General features: G+C 31.6%; 1 protein-coding gene and 1 non-coding gene across 2 annotated transcripts; one reads left to right on the top strand and one right to left on the bottom strand.

The window, feature by feature from the left end:
• Positions 1-9,025: 9,025 nt before the first annotated feature.
• LOC125878104 (U6 spliceosomal RNA) lies at positions 9,026-9,131 on the top strand. The gene has a single exon (XR_007447719.1). It is a non-coding gene; the product is annotated as a U6 spliceosomal RNA (small nuclear RNA).
• A 1,691-nt stretch (positions 9,132-10,822) lies between these two features.
• On the bottom strand, positions 10,823-16,684 carry LOC125875906 (OBERON-like protein). Its single transcript, XM_049556968.1, has 3 exons — positions 16,530-16,684; positions 14,730-15,841; positions 10,823-11,591 (listed from the first exon to the last, which is right to left on the bottom strand). The coding sequence occupies exons 2-3, from the start codon at positions 15,805-15,807 to the stop codon at positions 11,029-11,031; spliced, it is 1,641 nt and encodes a 546-aa protein (XP_049412925.1). The 5' UTR covers positions 15,808-15,841; positions 16,530-16,684; the 3' UTR covers positions 10,823-11,028.
• Between the last annotated feature and the right edge of the window lie 892 nt (positions 16,685-17,576).

The following is a 17,576-nucleotide window of genomic DNA, read 5'->3' as shown; positions in this document are numbered from 1 at the left end:
ATTTTTCAAGACGACAAAAATGCATGAGAATGGAAATGTAGTATAATAATTTCATTATATAAGAACAAGGGTGATATCATAATTACAACAATTATATAGGATTATCAAGTTGCTAAATCACACAATGAAGATTTAGGATAGGGTGGTGGATATAAGGGTAAAGATGGGCATGTGTATTGTTGAGAACCAACTCAAATTCATGGCGGGATGTTCAATCATAGAAATCATTCATCTCGTAAGGAGATTAGTAAAGAAATACATAAAGAAGGAAAAAAAGACTTATATATGATCTTCATAGACCCATAAAAGACTTACAGTAAAGTCCCAACACAAATTCTATGAAATAGCTTAGAGACCAGAGGTGTACACTAGGGCGTAAGTACATGTACGATGAAATCAAGATCTGAATAAGAACAATGAGATGAGACTCGAATAACTTTCTAGTTGTGATGCGTTGCACCGAGATCAACACACAGGCTGCTTTTGTTTGCCTTGAATATGAACGCATAGACTCGACAAATTCAAGGGTGTCATGGTATATGTTAGGGATAAGGGTCTAAAAAATACCTCAATTTTGGTCGAATTTTGATGTTGCGATACTAAACTTTCATGAGGACCTATTACCTCCCTAGACTATTTAATACCGTATTTTAAACATATATATTTGCCCACGTGGACATAAAAAATAATTCAAAATTATAAATCGTAACGTGTCCACGTGGGCACATATATACCTTTAAAATACACTATTAAATAGTTCAGGGGGTAAAAAAATGGTACTAAATAGTCTAGGGAGGTAATAGGTCCTCATGAAAGTTTAGTATCGCAACAACAAATCCGACCAAAGTTAGGGTATTTTTCAGACCCTTATCCCTATATGTTATTTAAGAATGATATACTTTTGATCAAAAAGACTTGCAACAGAGTAAACGACAAGTTGGAGGTTTGGAGTCTAAATGATTCAAATTGAGTACCAAAATAAATGATTTAGAATGCAAATTTAATGACTCGTACCCTTTCAAACTAAAATTTCAAAGATAATTCACTCACATGTTTAAGAAGATGAAATATTTATTTGGCCTTATTATTATTATTATTATTATTATTATTATTATTATTATTATTATTATTTTACTTTTCACTTTCTTGGTTGGTTTTTGTTGGGGGTGGCTAGGAGATTGATAATTTGATTCAGTCTCTTCGAAAAGTAGTTGTCACTTTCTTAGAAATAGTATGAGATTGAACTTGTGGATAATGTTTTGCCTTCAACTATATATTGACAAGGAGAGATTAATTAAATAAACATAGGAAATGACGTATTTTCCTTTTCTTTTTTCTGTTTATAATGCGTTTGATGTAAATTCAGATATATAATTAGTTCATGAGATGTTACGTGATATTTTGATTTCATTGGATAACCAATACAACCATTCAAATCATCGAATTGACTTCTCTCTCCATTACATCCAAATTTAACTTAAAATTTAATTTATTCATGACAGTGTACTTCTTATATATATTTGTGATTTAACTTGAAATTTTATTATCAAATAATATAGAGGTTCTTTAAATTCGTTCTAATTTAATGTATTATATAGTAGATTTGGTACCTATATTTATAGTTGGTTTGTTACATATATTTTATAATGTCAATATAAAAACCCCTATAATTAATGTTTGCCAGAAACAAGTTGAACAAAGTATTCATGTTACTGTTTATTCAAAAGGACATACTGATCAAGTAAATACAAATTTAGGTCTCGGGTTCGAGTCTTTTTGGATACGGAATCACCTTTGTTAGGAAATATTTTGCCTCTCAATGTAGGACTTTCCGGCGCAAATCTAATTTTAATAGGATCGGACTCTAATATGAATATCAAACACTGAACATGAATAAATTTCATTTTTTTTTCTTTTCATACTAGTACTTTGTGAATAATATTAGTAGGGGCATGTACAAAATGACCCGCTCAATAATGGGGGAGAAAAACTTAAATTATATACTATATACTATATTCCTACCCTATTATAAGGAATGTTATTAATTGTGAGTTAAGACCTTTCTTATTTCTAGTGTGGATTCATGAAAGCTATAAGAAGTACACTGTCATAAATGAATTAAATTACCGACAATATAACTCCATCTATCATTTAAATGCAAAAATATTTCAACAATTTTTTTTAAAAAAATATACTATTGTTAATGGAGAAGGGATATTTTTAGCGCTAATTATACTAAATATTTAAAATTATGAATAAAAAGTTTTTATGTACTTCATTTTTTATGAAATTTTTTAAAAGAAGATAAATATTTTTGTTGAAAATATTTATTCACACATCTTTGATTTAAAAAGAGAATAAAAGTATTTCAAAATATGTATATTTTGAAACTCCTAAATAGAAAATGAACACAAGTTACTTAATAAAATCGATAATTTGGTAAAATATTTTTATCTTTCGAAACCCTTAAATATAATGATATTACTCTATTTTTAAAAATATGTAAACCTCTTATATCATGAAAATCCTACCCAAATAGAACTCCATCTAACTAAATAAATTTAAAATAATTTTAAAGTAAATAATTTGTATGTAATAAAAATTTAGATGTTTATCTTCTTTCTAAAATGTATAAATAAAAATAAATATGTAAAAAATTGTATTTATTATTTTAATAAGGGAAAATGGCATGATATATCCCTCAACTTTCTATTTAAAGTTGATATATCCCTTGTTATAAAAATGACTCATATATACCTCTACTCTTATACAAATGGCTCACATATACTCTTTTCCTCTAATGAAAGTAAAAAAAAAAAATTTAATTTAATTTTTAAATTATTTTCTTGAAAAAAAAAATATAATCCATATGAGGTACATTTGATCCTCCTCACACATATTTTTTTTTTTACTTTTTTGTTTCATACTAATTTAAATTTATTATTTTGATGGTCAACTTTATTTATGTTTCACTAATTTCTTGTAAAATTTATCATAGAGGCTCCATTTTTTTTTTACAAATATAAAAACTAAATTACAACATAGCCGCCAAAAAAATAGTTTTGATTTTTTTTTACACTAAAGAATGAAAGAAAAAAAAAATAAACTCAAATAATGATAATCAAAGAAGTCAAAAAATAATTTATGTATGAAAAAAATTAAAATATACCTTAAACTTTGCTAGAAGGATCATATATATACCTTTACATGGCTTTTTAAAAATTTAAAGTCAAAAGATAAATTTGAAACTATTTTTTTCACTTCCTTTAGATAAAAGGTATATGTGAGCTCCTTTTGTAACGATAGAAATTATATGTGAGTCATTTGTATAACAGTAAGAATATATAAATGTGTATATATATATATATGCCACTTTCTGTAACATGGACTATATAATTGTAGAATATATGAGGTGTATTCAAAATTGTATCATATTGTGAAGCCCTTATTATATATCTTAACAAATTCTAAAGTTTTGAGTTGAATCTCTTACAAAGAACAATATAATGCTTGAAGGACGTGCATTTAAGTTTCTAATTTTTGTATTGTAATAATTATTAGTTGGTTTTAAATATTCTAACTCGTCTTAAAGGAGAATCACAAATTAATGTGATTAGATTAGGCGATTCAAAATCAAATCAAAATTGATAGTCTGAATCAGAAAAAACGTTACTCTATTGATTTATTGGTTCAATAATGATAACGAAGACCAAAAGAATTAGAAACTATATAAAATAAGAAGAATGAGAATAAAAGACCTCAACCTCAAAATATTAATTCAATTTGATGGAACTTGATTTTCAAGCGCAAATCACTTGATAATTTCTGAAATATCCTAATAGATTTCGTTTGTCACATTTTCTATAAGTGGTTTCTAATGATTTTTTTTTGTGAAATCTTAACTCGTTAAATCGATAAAAAAATTGTTAACGATCAATAATTGATAATCGATTAATTAACCGATATCATAATAGTTCTTTAATAGTTTAGCATATCTATAAATCGATAATCTTCAAAATCAAACCGACTCGACTGATACACAACCTTAGACTAGATAGCTTAAGAGGCAAGTTAGCTCATATTCAAATCTATAATAAGTAAATATGCCCTTTAACTTGGTTTTATGTTACATCTATGTCCACCAACTTTGAGTGGACACAAATAGTCACTTCAACTTGTATAAAATTGAACAAACAGACACACACGTTCTACGTGGCAATAGGACGCCACATAGGACATAAAATTGTCATGTAGAACATCACGTAAGACGAATGTGTCTATTTGTTTAATAGTATATAAATTTAAGTGTCTACTTGTGCACTCCAAAGTTAAAGGGCATAGATGTCAGTTGAACCAAGTTAAAGGGCACATTTATGTATTATGTCTTAAATCTTTTAGTCGCTTTAATTTTTTACTTTTGGTTAAAGCTATAATTAAGTTTAGATCAAAATATTAGTCTCAAAATTGAATTTCAAGAAGGAAAAAGAAAATAATTAGTGGAGTAAATTATTTACCTAGTAGAGCCAATGTACTCCACCTGTCCCTAATTACTTGTTCACTTTTGAATTGACATACCTATTAAGAAAACAATTAATGACATAGTGAGTTTACCATTTTACTCCTATTATTATGAAGTGGATGAAAAGTTCTACATTTTTCAAAGTAATTAGTCATTTAATTGAGGGGATAATAGGTAAAAAAAATTGTTTTTTCTTGATTTGTCAAAATGGACAAGTAATTAGGGACAACTCTAAAAGGAAAAGTGGACAAGTAATTAGGGACAGAGGGAGTAGCATATAAAGGAACTAGAAGTAGAATTAAGAAGTAATTACTTAATTAGTACTCTCTCCGTCCCTATTTAGTTGTCCACTTTAGAAATGACACACAGATTAAGGCAACAATGATTAGCATAGTGAAGTTACAATTTTACCCTTGTAGTACAATTTACAATTCCAAAATAAATTCACTCAAGATAACTAATCAATGTTGGGAAGTTCATAAGTTTATTTACTTTATTTATGACAATTTTATTTAAATAAGGATATAATAGGAAAAAAATTGTTGTCCTTTTTTGATTTGTCAAAATGGACAACTAAATAGGGACAACTAAAAGAGGAAATATGGACAACTAAATAGGGACGGAGGGAGTAAATAAGAAGACAAAATAGAGTTCCCAAATGATTGATTATGGTTAAAAACATTAATCATCTTACAAGACTAATGACATAAGAGTTAATGCGGGATTAGGTCATTAGATGGGCCCTTATTTAGGTAGATAATTAACAAAACAACTAAAGATTAAAGGTGACAAGTGACAACCCGTTAATTGGAAAAATTAATCATTTGATTAGAGAGACAAAATAGCTTCAATGTTTACCATGTTTAATTTAATTTGCCTGGCTGGATTTTAGAATATTCTTTTGCATGTGATATTTTGAGTGAAATTCTGTAGCCTTATTTTGACATTTATGTATTATTGGAGAGATAATACACAAAATTGAATTCATTGTTATTAATTAGACACATAATGAATAATTCAAAGAATTGGATTTGACCAGCTTTAACTGAATTCATTATTTTTAGCTTTCGTAATATTACCATAATTAAAAGGATATATTTACATTATTTAGTTTTTATTAACAAAATTCGAAATAACCTCTACTTTTTCATAACCTTCTATTGAAAAAGTCGAGTAACCCAATAATCTTATCTATATCATTTCTCTTAACGCGATACAAAAGATAACTTTTGTGAATCACTTAAAATCATCTTGCGTTCTATGTACTAAGATTGTTCGAGAGACATAATTCAAGCCTAGTGGGAAAAAAAAATAAGGGGCAAAAAATATTTATGATATTCATAAAAATATATGTTCATTCAATCTGCTCACGTATCAATATATTGAGAAAAAAAATCTAAAAAAAAAAGGTGAAAGACCACTTCTAAAAGCAAGCTTTCTAGATAAGCATATGTTCTACCAGAAAAATAAACCCAAAATCTTATTACTATTATATTTTTGCTTAGATAACTGAAAAATATCCTACTTGCTCACATATCCAATTAAATTCTTATGTAATTAATTTAGCATTTATTAAAAAAAAAAAAAAAAAAGGAGAAAACGAGTTCTCCTTTTCCTTTCTGTGATAATTTTTTTGTATGATAATTATTATTTTATTTAATTGAAAAGTGCAAAAAGTATACTTTTGTCACTTGACTTTCTTCAATATTTTCTTTGATTTATTCAAGAAAAAAATTGTCAAATTCAAGTGTTCATAAGCCCGTTTGGACTTGATTATCATGATTTTAAATCATATTGATTTAAATTTATTTATTTTAATTCTACTTTTCTCAGAAATATGAAAAAAGTTCATATAATTTGTAAAAAATTATCAAAACCTTCCAATAGTTTACGTGTGGTACTTTGAGTTGCCCTATTATACATTATTTTCTTTAACACGACAAACCAGACAAGAAAAACAAGGAAAGGAAAATTAATAATGATAATTGATTCCGCATTTATTGCGTGAGAAACTCCACACAAGTTTTAATTAGGGGCGTCAAATGAGCGGGTTGAATTGAATTTAGTTACATCAAATGGACTAAATTGATGAATAGGTAGTTAGTGATTTCTGCCCTTTATATAACGTATTAAACAAAAAAATAAAAATAAAATTGACCATGCTTAATGATATTTCACTGGATATATTATTATCGTTATTATAGTAATATTTCTCATTGATCAATTTAAACTTACATATCAGTCCAACTTTTAAATGATCTAAATGTCTACGTTAGAATGAGTTGTGTGAATAAATTAATAAAATATTAACTCGACCGGACATAATTGAATTGAATGAATTATGTTTCCATTACTAATTTTAGGGCCCCCTTTTTACATTGTTAAATGCCACATTCATTCAAATTTTGAAGGCAAGAAAAAAAGAAGCAATTAGTTTTAAGACATTCGAGCACATAATAATACATTTTAACTTGTAACATTTCTTTGTGGAATTGTCACTTTCAACCATGCACACGGTTTGGACATTTGAAGTCACACCAACTAGTTGCTCATAAATCATAATCGATGTTTTATCAGAATTTTACTTGTTCAAATAACAATAACAAGAAGCAGAGATCATCATGAACTATTCACTTAGTGAATTTAGGCGATACAAAATTTTATGACAACATTAGTTTTTTTAATTTTACGATTCAAATGGTGGTTTATTATTTATGTATGTTGATAAGATTCATCCATTTAGCAGCACCTTAGAATGATGTAACTTTTAAAGTTAAGGGTGAGGTTTAAATGAAGAAAGACTTGCGGTAGATAGCTAATAAATTTCTTTAGGATGACTCTAGTTAAATCGAATCAACTACTTATTTTAGAAGACTCTCAAAACTAATTTTATATATGTGCAAAGAAGTTGTTAGTTAAGTTATATTTACACATTAGAGAAATGGATTTTTATATTATCAAATTATCTTTATTTGTTATACAAATAATATTAAAGATCTTTATATATATTAAGGAGACAAAAGCCCTTTTGCATGGTGGATTGCCTTCTTCATGGGATGCTATCTTTTAATTAATCACATCATAAATCAAGATTTATTTATTTTTGTCAATAATGAAGTGCCCACATTTTCTAGTTTGCTAAATATTTGTCTGATGTATCACCAATATTTTATTTTTGGTCCCCTCATTTAAAAGATAAAATATTAATTGGTCCATTTTGAGAGATTCCTAATTCTAAAATGTTGATTTTGTATGGTAGGCACCTAATACCAAACATAACGAAACAAATATAAATATACATGTTGGAAATTATAAAGGTAAAAGTTATAATCAACTTTTTCTCGAATTTAAAGTTGAATACTAAAGTCTTTTATTTAGGATTAATAAAAATATATCAAGGTGATTTATAGGGGTAAAAGTATCGTGATGTGCATAAGTTTTAGAAAACTTCTTTTAAATAAAATTACTAAACAAGTCCTTAATTTAATACTAAGAATTCAGAAAACACAATATTCAGCATGTTATTAAATTTTAAAAAGTTAAAAAACTTCAAGTAAAAAAATATTTTACCTTATAATAGTTATTTTTATTTATTGAATAACTCAAAAGGTTAGCCCACCAAAAGCTGAAATTCACATTAGGACATGATAATCATAACCACCTTCATAGTTTAGATTAGTAAAGGCTTCTTCATTGCCTCCTTACCAACAAGGTCGTGAAATACTTCATATCCTTAATTAAATGTTTCGGGTTTAAATTTTCTGTATATGAAATCGTGTTTGTCAGGGAGCACTTTACCCCCTCTCCCCAATGTGAAACTTTTCAACGCGAATTTAGATTTAGTTAGACTCCAATGTGGGTACCGAACATCGAGTGGAAAATAAAAAGAGATTAGTAAAGACTAAATATAATATAAAATAAAAGATAAAAAACAAAAAATGAAAAATGAGAAATATTACATAGGCAATTGGTTGTTGAAAAAAAAAACCAATTGTTAGGAGAAGGAGACAAAATGTCAAATCAAAACTAGTAGTATAATAGTGGAGAGATAAAAGCATGGAAAAACACTAAGTTTGTTTTTGTTCACCTAACAATTTTTCTTGTGTACCCTTCTCTCTTTACATTTCATTTTCACAACCTGTCTCTTTGTCCTTCTTTGACTTGACCGTAACTAAAACAAATTTAATAGACAATTTATATCTCTTTATTTTCATGATTTTTTTCCTTTCTTAAAAACAATCTAAGCTTGTGAAGTAGTAGCGATTTTCTACCAAAGACATCTTGGTCCAAGTTTTACTGTTGTTGCATCTACTACTTATTCATTTGTGCCATTTTAAGCAAAAGACCGAGTCAGAATGTGAAGTTTATAAAATTTAGTTACTGAATTTATAAGTAATAATATATATAACAATTTTTTTAATTCAAAAAGAAAGGATTGAAGAAAAAGCTATTGACCTCCTGATAGTAAATATTTATTAGGGTTCTGATTAACCAAACCTAGTCTTTGTTCCTTTGTGGACATCCAATATAATTGGAATGATACAAAGAATATACGCATGATGCCTCATGCGCAAAAATGACATCCTTGAATCGAGAAATGAGTTATTTTTTTAGAAAAATCTTAATAGCTCGATTGACTGACAATTTAAACTTTTCACTTTGTTGGTGAGGGTTCAATCCCTACCTTATTAATCCCTTGCCCCCAATTTTTTGCGCAAAAAAGTAATAATAAAGGTTTCTTTTTCTTTTTGCCAAAACATTTACAAACTACAAATATCTTAAAGAAATAAATTCATCTTACATATTTTATTTTTTTTGAAGACTAGAAAACATTAAAGCAAAAGAGAATGATATATTTTTTTTCTTTTTTGACTGGAGGGCTAAAAAGAAACCTAAGATCCCATTTTAAGAATTACATCAGCTCACTTTACAAAAGTTCAACTTGTATAATAGAAAAAAGAAAGAAAAAACACACACACAAAAAAAACAAGGAATAGTCATTCCATATCATATGGCCATAATGAAATAAATATAATTTTTAGTTAAATTGGGTGAGCATTTCATTAGAAGAAGTTTTAGATGATAATAGTCATATAGACAAATATAAAATTTTGAATATTATGGTTCCAGTTTAGAATTCTATCATAATTTATTTGATTTATTACTTTTAAAATCTTATATTTACTTAATGAATATTTCACTATATATACAAATTCCACCAAAAGTTACTAGAATTAAAATGTAAGGTTTGTATAGACAAAGAATTCAATGAGTTGAGATATCTCGTGAGATCAGTTCTTAATCTCTATATAAGATAAAATAATTCTAGGACAAATTAATATTCACAATCAAACACGAACTAATATAATCACATATTTTATAATAAAACTATTATCCTTATCCCACCGATCAAACGACCCAAGTTAAAAGGTCAAAGTAGCATTGTTGAATGTCGGTTTGTTTTGGGTGGTTGTTAATGTCTCCAAATCAAACCTTACGAATTTGAGTTGAAGCCTTGAGTATCGATACTTTACTCTACAAAATAGACTTTGAGGTGAACTTGAATTAGTCGGACCCCAAAGTGAATTTCAAAAAAAAAAAAAAAAACTTTTTAGTTTTCTTTTTAATTAATTACTAGTTTATATGGTTTTGTAACTTGTTAACTACTGGGGTACCATGCTAATATAAGGATGTCGACAAATTGAATTCATCAGCATAAATGTAATGTAACAAGAATAATGCATTTTAGTCTTGTCATATATTATTACTCATATATCTAATAAATATGTCTCAGACATCTGTAGCCTGTGGTAGTCCCCAGTCCTATTCTCAATAATGTAGTTGGTCAGTATTATTGTCAAAAATTATATTAATGGAATAATTTCTTTTATATAGTTAATGGAAAAGTAGAACATGTCAATTAAATTCTATCGAACTCGTAACTTAAAGCATTTTGATTATTTTTTGGGGGGTTGGTCTAATTTGAACGCCCATTTAGGAGGTGCCAAACAGACCTTGTCATTGATTTGAGAACTTCGATGCACCATATGTTGGACAATACTATCCAACGATACAGTATATAGAACTGTGTCAAAATGAGTATGATTTTATTATATGTATACGTTAAGAAAAATCATATGTATACATAGTTCAAAACGAAAAATAATGGGTTTAGTTAACCTCACAGAAACTGCCCTAGATTTCATTTCACATATAAACCTGGGAAAATTTTGCATGAATCCTAGGCTTTTTAATACTTCTTATCAGTCTTGAGTTGATATTGTATTGTCTGGCAACAGTCGGTTGATAAAATCAATAATATAATGGTACTTTTAGACAATTTCACAGATGAATTCGATCGATAAAAGCAAAATTAATCAATTATACAAGGTTTTAGGGCGTCATCTTGCCAAGGTCTTATTTAAAGTATAAGTTAAAACCATGAACAATGATCAGGTAACTTACAAAGATGTTCATTTGGCTGGTTGTCTCTGGCTTTGTTGGGAGCTCTACACACTCTTAAGGATCTCTTGTATTTTAGAGTAAAGTTCTTGTGAAGTGTCACCGATGTCATTGCCTTGTGAGGAACGAGAACTCTGATCTTGAAGTTTAATCTTCTCGAAAAGGAATTGCTTCTCAGCTTCAGCCTCGCTAAGACGCTGTTTAAGGTAACTACTAGCATAATCTTCTTCTGATTTCCCTGATTTTGCAAGAGCAATCCTCTGCAACCTGTCAGCTTCTCGTCTTGCCTCATCTGCCTTAAGCTGGAACATATCTGCTTCTGCTTCTTTAAGCCTAGCAATGCTCTCTAATTCATCTATCTGTAGCCTTTTTCGCTGCCTCTCCAGTTTAAGTTCTGAAACTTCTTTAGCTTTTTCCTCCAGTTCATGATCACAAGTCTCGAGAGCTTGGCGAGCTTTCTTTAGCATCCTCATTTTTTCATCAGCCACTACTCCCATTGTCTGCACTGCTTCTTGTACCACTGCAGCAATTCGGTTGCATGCCTCCTGGGGGGGAATCGTCCTTCCATTATTTCCAGCCTCAAAGCTCCTTGATGAGTCCATCTCAAGCTCTTCATAAAAATGCGCACAAACATTGATGATATTCAGAATAGTTCAGAAACAACAAAGAGACAAGAAGAAAGTTGCATTTTAGGCCTATTTTCTTTCCGGAGTTTTAATATCAGGCAGGCTGACAGCATGATGAGTAACTGAGAAAATAAAAAAGATAAGAGAGTCAGAAGGGCTATCCATTCGAGAAGAATGAATTCGTCTTATCAGATGGAAAGAGAGAAGAAAAAGAGGCCTCCCACATAAGCCTTCTATTTATGCCCTTGCATGCAGCATTTTCCACACTTGTGAATTGTCTGCATGCCATATTTCCACCAAAACTTGGCAGGAAAATATATGACAGGGAAGATGATGGAATTCCCAAATTTTGCTATCTCTTGTTCCTACACCAAGCTGTACCTATTCAGCATTAGAAAATGGGATGCATATGGATCGTGAAAGGGAAAGTTGTTATATTGTAGAAGCTCAAAGACTTAAGACTCCAACGGGGAACTAATCACTCAAAGGGACTTCGCTACTGAGAAGGGAAAAAAGGAACTGGCAGTAAAGGAGGCAGGAGAAGGTAATCCTAATGAGGTGGAAAATAGAATCTTCAAACTCTTACGCAAGATGTTGATGGCGACACACGTTTCTACTAGTACAAATGTAAATCACTTCTTTTGGCCTTTTTGCAGGAAAGTTTCTCACACTAATTTTTTGAAAAGAGAACCTAAGAAAGAGATAAATTGGACAAAGTGACTAGTGAGGACTGAGGACAGAGTTGCGAGGGAAATTGAAGTTTGAGATCAACAAGAATAAAAAAAGTGATAAGCATGAACCATAGGTGGCAAGGAGGCAGCAGTTGCTCTTTAGGGATGATATAAATCTTTTTGTAGTTCCCCAGGAACTTTTAAAGGAATATCTTTTGAATCTACAACAGTTTAGCATCTCAGTGAATCATATTTTTCAAGCCAATACACCTACAGATTAATCACCCAAATCAAAAACAAAAAGGAAAAACAAGTCACACATCAGATTGCTCTCTCCTTAACCTATTGTGAAGTATGAAATTTTGTTTCCCTCATCTATTACACCAAAACTAGAGCTCAGTCAAGGGCTATGTTGCTCGGAATCTTCAAAAATGCCAACAGGTGCGTGTCAGATTCGCCAAAAGTAGTGTATTTTTGAAGAATCCGAGACGGGTGCGGCATCAAAAGTGAAGAGTCCACGCAACTAAGGTCAAGGGAAGCTCACACAAGGGATGGTTGATACTGAGCAGAGATGTGGATTACTAAATACATATTCAAGGACAGATCTAAATTTACAATACTGAAGCTGAAGAAAATAAGAGCAGATACTAGAGGAGAAGAAAACAGACGGAAGAAGGATGCTTGAAGAGGAGTTGACCACAAATCTAAAGTAGGATGTTATAAACTGTAAAAGTACATAGATTAAGAGAGCAAATTTAGTCATTTCATTTTAGATATTTCACAATCAAAAACAAGTGTGATCATCTGCTAAACACTTAGACTCTAAGTTGCTCGGACTCTTCACTTTTGGTGCCGCACCCGTGTTGACACGACATGGGTGTGGGATCTGTGTCTGACTTGGTCAACGGATTTTGGGTACTTTGACCAAAATCGATGGGGAAAGTCTGGACAATTTTAATGATTCCTATAATTAATACAAAAGCTAAGGTGAAATTGAAGAAAATGGAATACCTTTTATATAGAAATTTTTATGTCACTCCTTCTCCTTTAATCTCCTTCCAAGATTCTCCTCAACTTCTCCACATAATATCTCGTAATTTAGGTTTTATAACTCCATTTTTAGATATTTTAATTATTTTTAGGTGAATCGCCGCACCCGTATCCATACATGAATCCATATCCCCGAATCTTAAAAATTAGATCATGAAGAATCCGACCTCTAGATCCACACCCGTATCAGACACCCGAGTCCGAGCAACTTAGCTTAGACTTCTATTGAACTTGGATTGGAATATGTGACAGGAACAGTCGTCTTCTTTGGCACGCAGGCTACTCTCGCTTTTGCTGCGATCAAATGAAAACTATATTCATCTGAAACACTGAAATCTAGAAAGCGACACCTCTTATTTCTTATATCTCTCAAAGTTGTATGGGACCTCAACATCATGACATGCTGATCTCAGAGATATACACCAGGAGGACCGGGTCTTACACGTTTGTATTGTTTCTTCTCCCTATTGATAAAAAATAATTTTCTCCATAGATTTTTTTTTTTTGACATTCTCCATAGAAAAATCCCTCCGTTTCAATTTGATTGGTTGGTTTTGACTTGGCACGGAGATTAAGACAGTAAAGAAGAATTGAATTTTGTGGTCTTAAATTAAAGATATGGAGAATGTACCAAGATGCCCTTTAATATTGTAGTCTTGAGCACGTCATGTGAAAAGTTAGAATTAAAGAGTTGCCAAAAATGGAAAGAGACATTCTTTTTGAAACAGACTAAAAAGGGAAATAAGACAAACAAATTAAAACAAAGGGAGAACTAAGATGCACAGAAAATAATGAAGTGAGAAACATAGGAGGAGCAAGGGATCTTTTATGTATCAAACCTTTCTTTGATATCTGCCAACCTCTTAACATGAGCAAGAGCTTATCTGATTCCAAGATTATAGGCTCAAAATCATGTCATGAGCTATTGTTACAAGTTTCATCCCCTATTACCTAGACTAAAGATGAAAATATTTGATACAGCTTGAGCTCAAAAACATATCAATCAATGAAACTATGCCTCAACATATTTAAACAGTTTTGAATGCTTTTGAAGGATACTTATGGGGCTAAATATGCCACCAAGAAGATATAAGGTACATTTACATTGAGGAAAAATGAAGACTTGCACAGCTCAAGTTTCAAAAAATCCATGTAACAGCATTAAACTACCATCAAGCACCACTTCTATGATTTAGGGTCTCACAATTCCCTAATGATTGAAAGTAAATCGTTTTAAGGGAAATTTTCTTCATGTCTGAGATTTTTGTAGTTGTTTCTAACTTATCATAGGAAAAGCAAATGCTTTTTAGGTTCGATGTCAACCACATGATGGGTTCTACCTTTTTATGCATACATTTCTACAAAGTGCCGGAGCAATAGAGTACAAAATACAAGACCTACCTTGGAGAAAAGTTAATATAATCCTGCAAGCTGTTGTCTCTGCCACTCCACCCTTTAGTTTTTCTATGAGCTCCTCAGATTTCCAAAACAGCTGCCTCCCTCTTGTGTTCTCACTCAGTCGAAAGATCTTACTTACAACAGTTAGTTCTCTTATCAATGATTCCCCATTCCAGGTAGGTGCACATTGTTGGAATACATCTTTCACCCAACCAAAAAGCTCAGAAGTGCGATTGCAGGCTCTACACCTGAACTGCATTTCAGCAGACCCCAGCCCATTCACAGAAGAAGGACCTGTTCCAATTTGTTTATCACGAATTGCGCAGTCCGTGTGAGTCCAATGAGCACAGGAGTCGCAACCAATCCACCGACATGTATTCACTTCAAAGTCAAACTTGTTACAGATTACACACATGCAAAGGCTGCAGAATCCCTTTCGGTTGGTGCATATCTCACAGTGGCAATCTTCCGCAGGCAACTGGCTTTGGCATGCTATATTCCGACATCTCTTGTATACAAAAACCTCAATCAGTGCAGTCTGAGAAAGATTCATACTATGATGCAGGAAATATTGAATTCCACTATTAATAGCGACAAGAATTTCCAGCTGAACTCGATGAGCTTTAATCAATGTCTTTGCAGTCAAATCAGACCTAGTCTGAACAAGCCTCTGTAAAAACAAAAGTTCATCTCTTTGCTGAGGACCGCCATTCCCTTCAAGCATCCCTCGAAGCCTACCTTTTAGCTCTTCTAAATACTCATTGGGGAGCAAATACATTTTTTCAGATATTATATCCACTTGTTCTCTAGCAATATCAAGAAGAGAAACCTTATTTGCACTAGCAGGCCTGTGAGTCACAGACTGTTCATAATAACCATCCTCAGCTTTCTGATTCTCAAGCTTCACTTGAGTAGCAGCATCAATAACAGGCCACGTATCTCTTGAATTAGCACTCTCAGCAGGCGATTCGCGATTCTGATCAGAGTTCATTCCGGGGTCATGATTACCAGTTGATGCTCTGGCGTCTGAAGAGGCAAGAAATAAGGATGGAGGCAACCCACTGGGGCGTGGAGGCAGCATATTTAATGAAGATTGATAACTGATATATTACAACCTGAAAAAACATATCAAATAAACACCAAAGTAACGACAACGTAAAATTGCGCAAAATGGATGAAGCTCATTCAATAACAGCATCTCACACTAAACCTCCTAAAAACAACAAACAACCCCCCACACATCACATTGCAGATACTTCTAACTCAATTTCTTTCTATTCAGAACCATTTAATGTCATTGTAAACAAGTAGCACTTCAGGGGCGAAGCTACAATATTAGTTATGCGTTAGGAAAAACCCAGTACCTTTTGCATAGATGCTGTACTAAATACATAAACTATTTAATTGTGAACCCAATAACTAAAACGAATAACGGATTCGCCTTCTAGTCGGAACCCATAAACTTCAAATCCTAGCTCGGAGTTAAAACTAAGAGCTGCCTATTTGTCTATATATTCCTAAAGATGAAAACTTTATGAAGATTAGACATGTTTCTCTACCCAAAAACGTGAGAAATCGATTACCCACAAAAAATATCTGAATCAACTATAAATTTATTTCTATTATTAAGTCACAAAATTGAATTTTAAGAACACCCATATAGATTATGGCTTATGGGTCATTCTAAATTCTCAGAAAAGACAAATAAAAATGAAAATCAATCAGAATACCCTCAAAGAAATGGGGGAAAATCGGAATATTTCAAGTTACAGTGAAATTAAAAAATGAAAATTTTCCACTTACAGATATTCAGACGCCAAAATCTGTAGAGAATTTGAGGGTTCAATTACAGATTTCTGCAACAAAAAAAGATTCTTCTTTTTCCCTTTTAACTTTGCTGGCAAAAGAATAACAAAAGTCAACGGTAGACGACGACTAAGAACCGGAAGAACGCGGTCTGACATCGTTTTGGCCGGTCTGAGCCTATTAAACCGGTCTTTTTCCTTCAATTCCTTTTGGCTTTTATTGTCGAAAAAAAGGAAATGTTCTTTTTTTTGTTATTTATCTCTGTATGTATACATGTCAATACTAGTAATAATATTTTATTTATCCAAATCAATCGAACTTATTCATCTTTAAAATTTCCGACACAATAATGATCAAAGTTAAGAGTTCTGAGTAATATTCAGTATCTCTTTGAACTAATCAAAGATTCTGCATTAGGAATAAAATTAAGCCTAAACATTTTGTATAGAACATACGAAACAATTGCGAAAAATTTGTACTTTACTTAAATCTAATAATAGTGTAAGGGGATTGATCCTAAGCCTCGACAGATGACACGATATCGACAAAGGGTTGGCATGAATGACTTTGTCAAGGACCTAAGTGCAGGTTGAATCAATCATGTGGGCAAGATGTTGGCATTTCTACGTGGTGACAAACAAGATCGACAAGGCATTGACGCTAGGGTTGGCAGTGGGTTGTGGCATGGCATGGGCGTTGGCCGATGTGGGACGTGGGCAAGTTGACATTTGGAAAATGGCATAGTCTGGTCAAGTGTGGGAAAATCAAGTTGAGTTAAAGTAAAGTATAGGCAAAGACAAACCTAAGGCAGCAAGACAATGAATGGCACAAGGGAAACAAAAGTTAGCATGACAAAAAAAAAAACGCAGGCAAAGCAGCAGCAGGACGTTGGCAGTGCGTCGGCAATGACATGTGCAGCCGGATCCTAAGTTGGCTATGGCAAGACAATGACTAGGCAAGGCCTAGACAGTGTATTGGTGCCCAAAATAGGGCGGGAAGCTGGAACAAAAGGCGAAATTTGGCGGCACATAGCACATGTCAAGT

Source organism: Solanum stenotomum, chromosome 9, assembly GCF_019186545.1.
Source record: "Solanum stenotomum isolate F172 chromosome 9, ASM1918654v1, whole genome shotgun sequence".
NCBI lineage: Eukaryota > Viridiplantae > Streptophyta > Magnoliopsida > Solanales > Solanaceae > Solanum > Solanum stenotomum.
The sequence above is the reverse complement of the archived record's forward strand: the minus strand, read 5'-3'. Positions and strand labels throughout refer to the sequence as shown.

Coding starts and splice junctions, on each gene's coding strand:
- LOC125875906 (XM_049556968.1), bottom strand. CDS start 15,807: ATGCTGCCTCCACGCCCCAGTGGGTTGCCTCCATCCTTATTTCTTGCC. Junction 11,592..14,729: donor TATATTAACTTTTCTCCAAG/GTAGGTCTTGTA, acceptor ATTTTTATGAAG/AGCTTGAGATGGACTCATCA.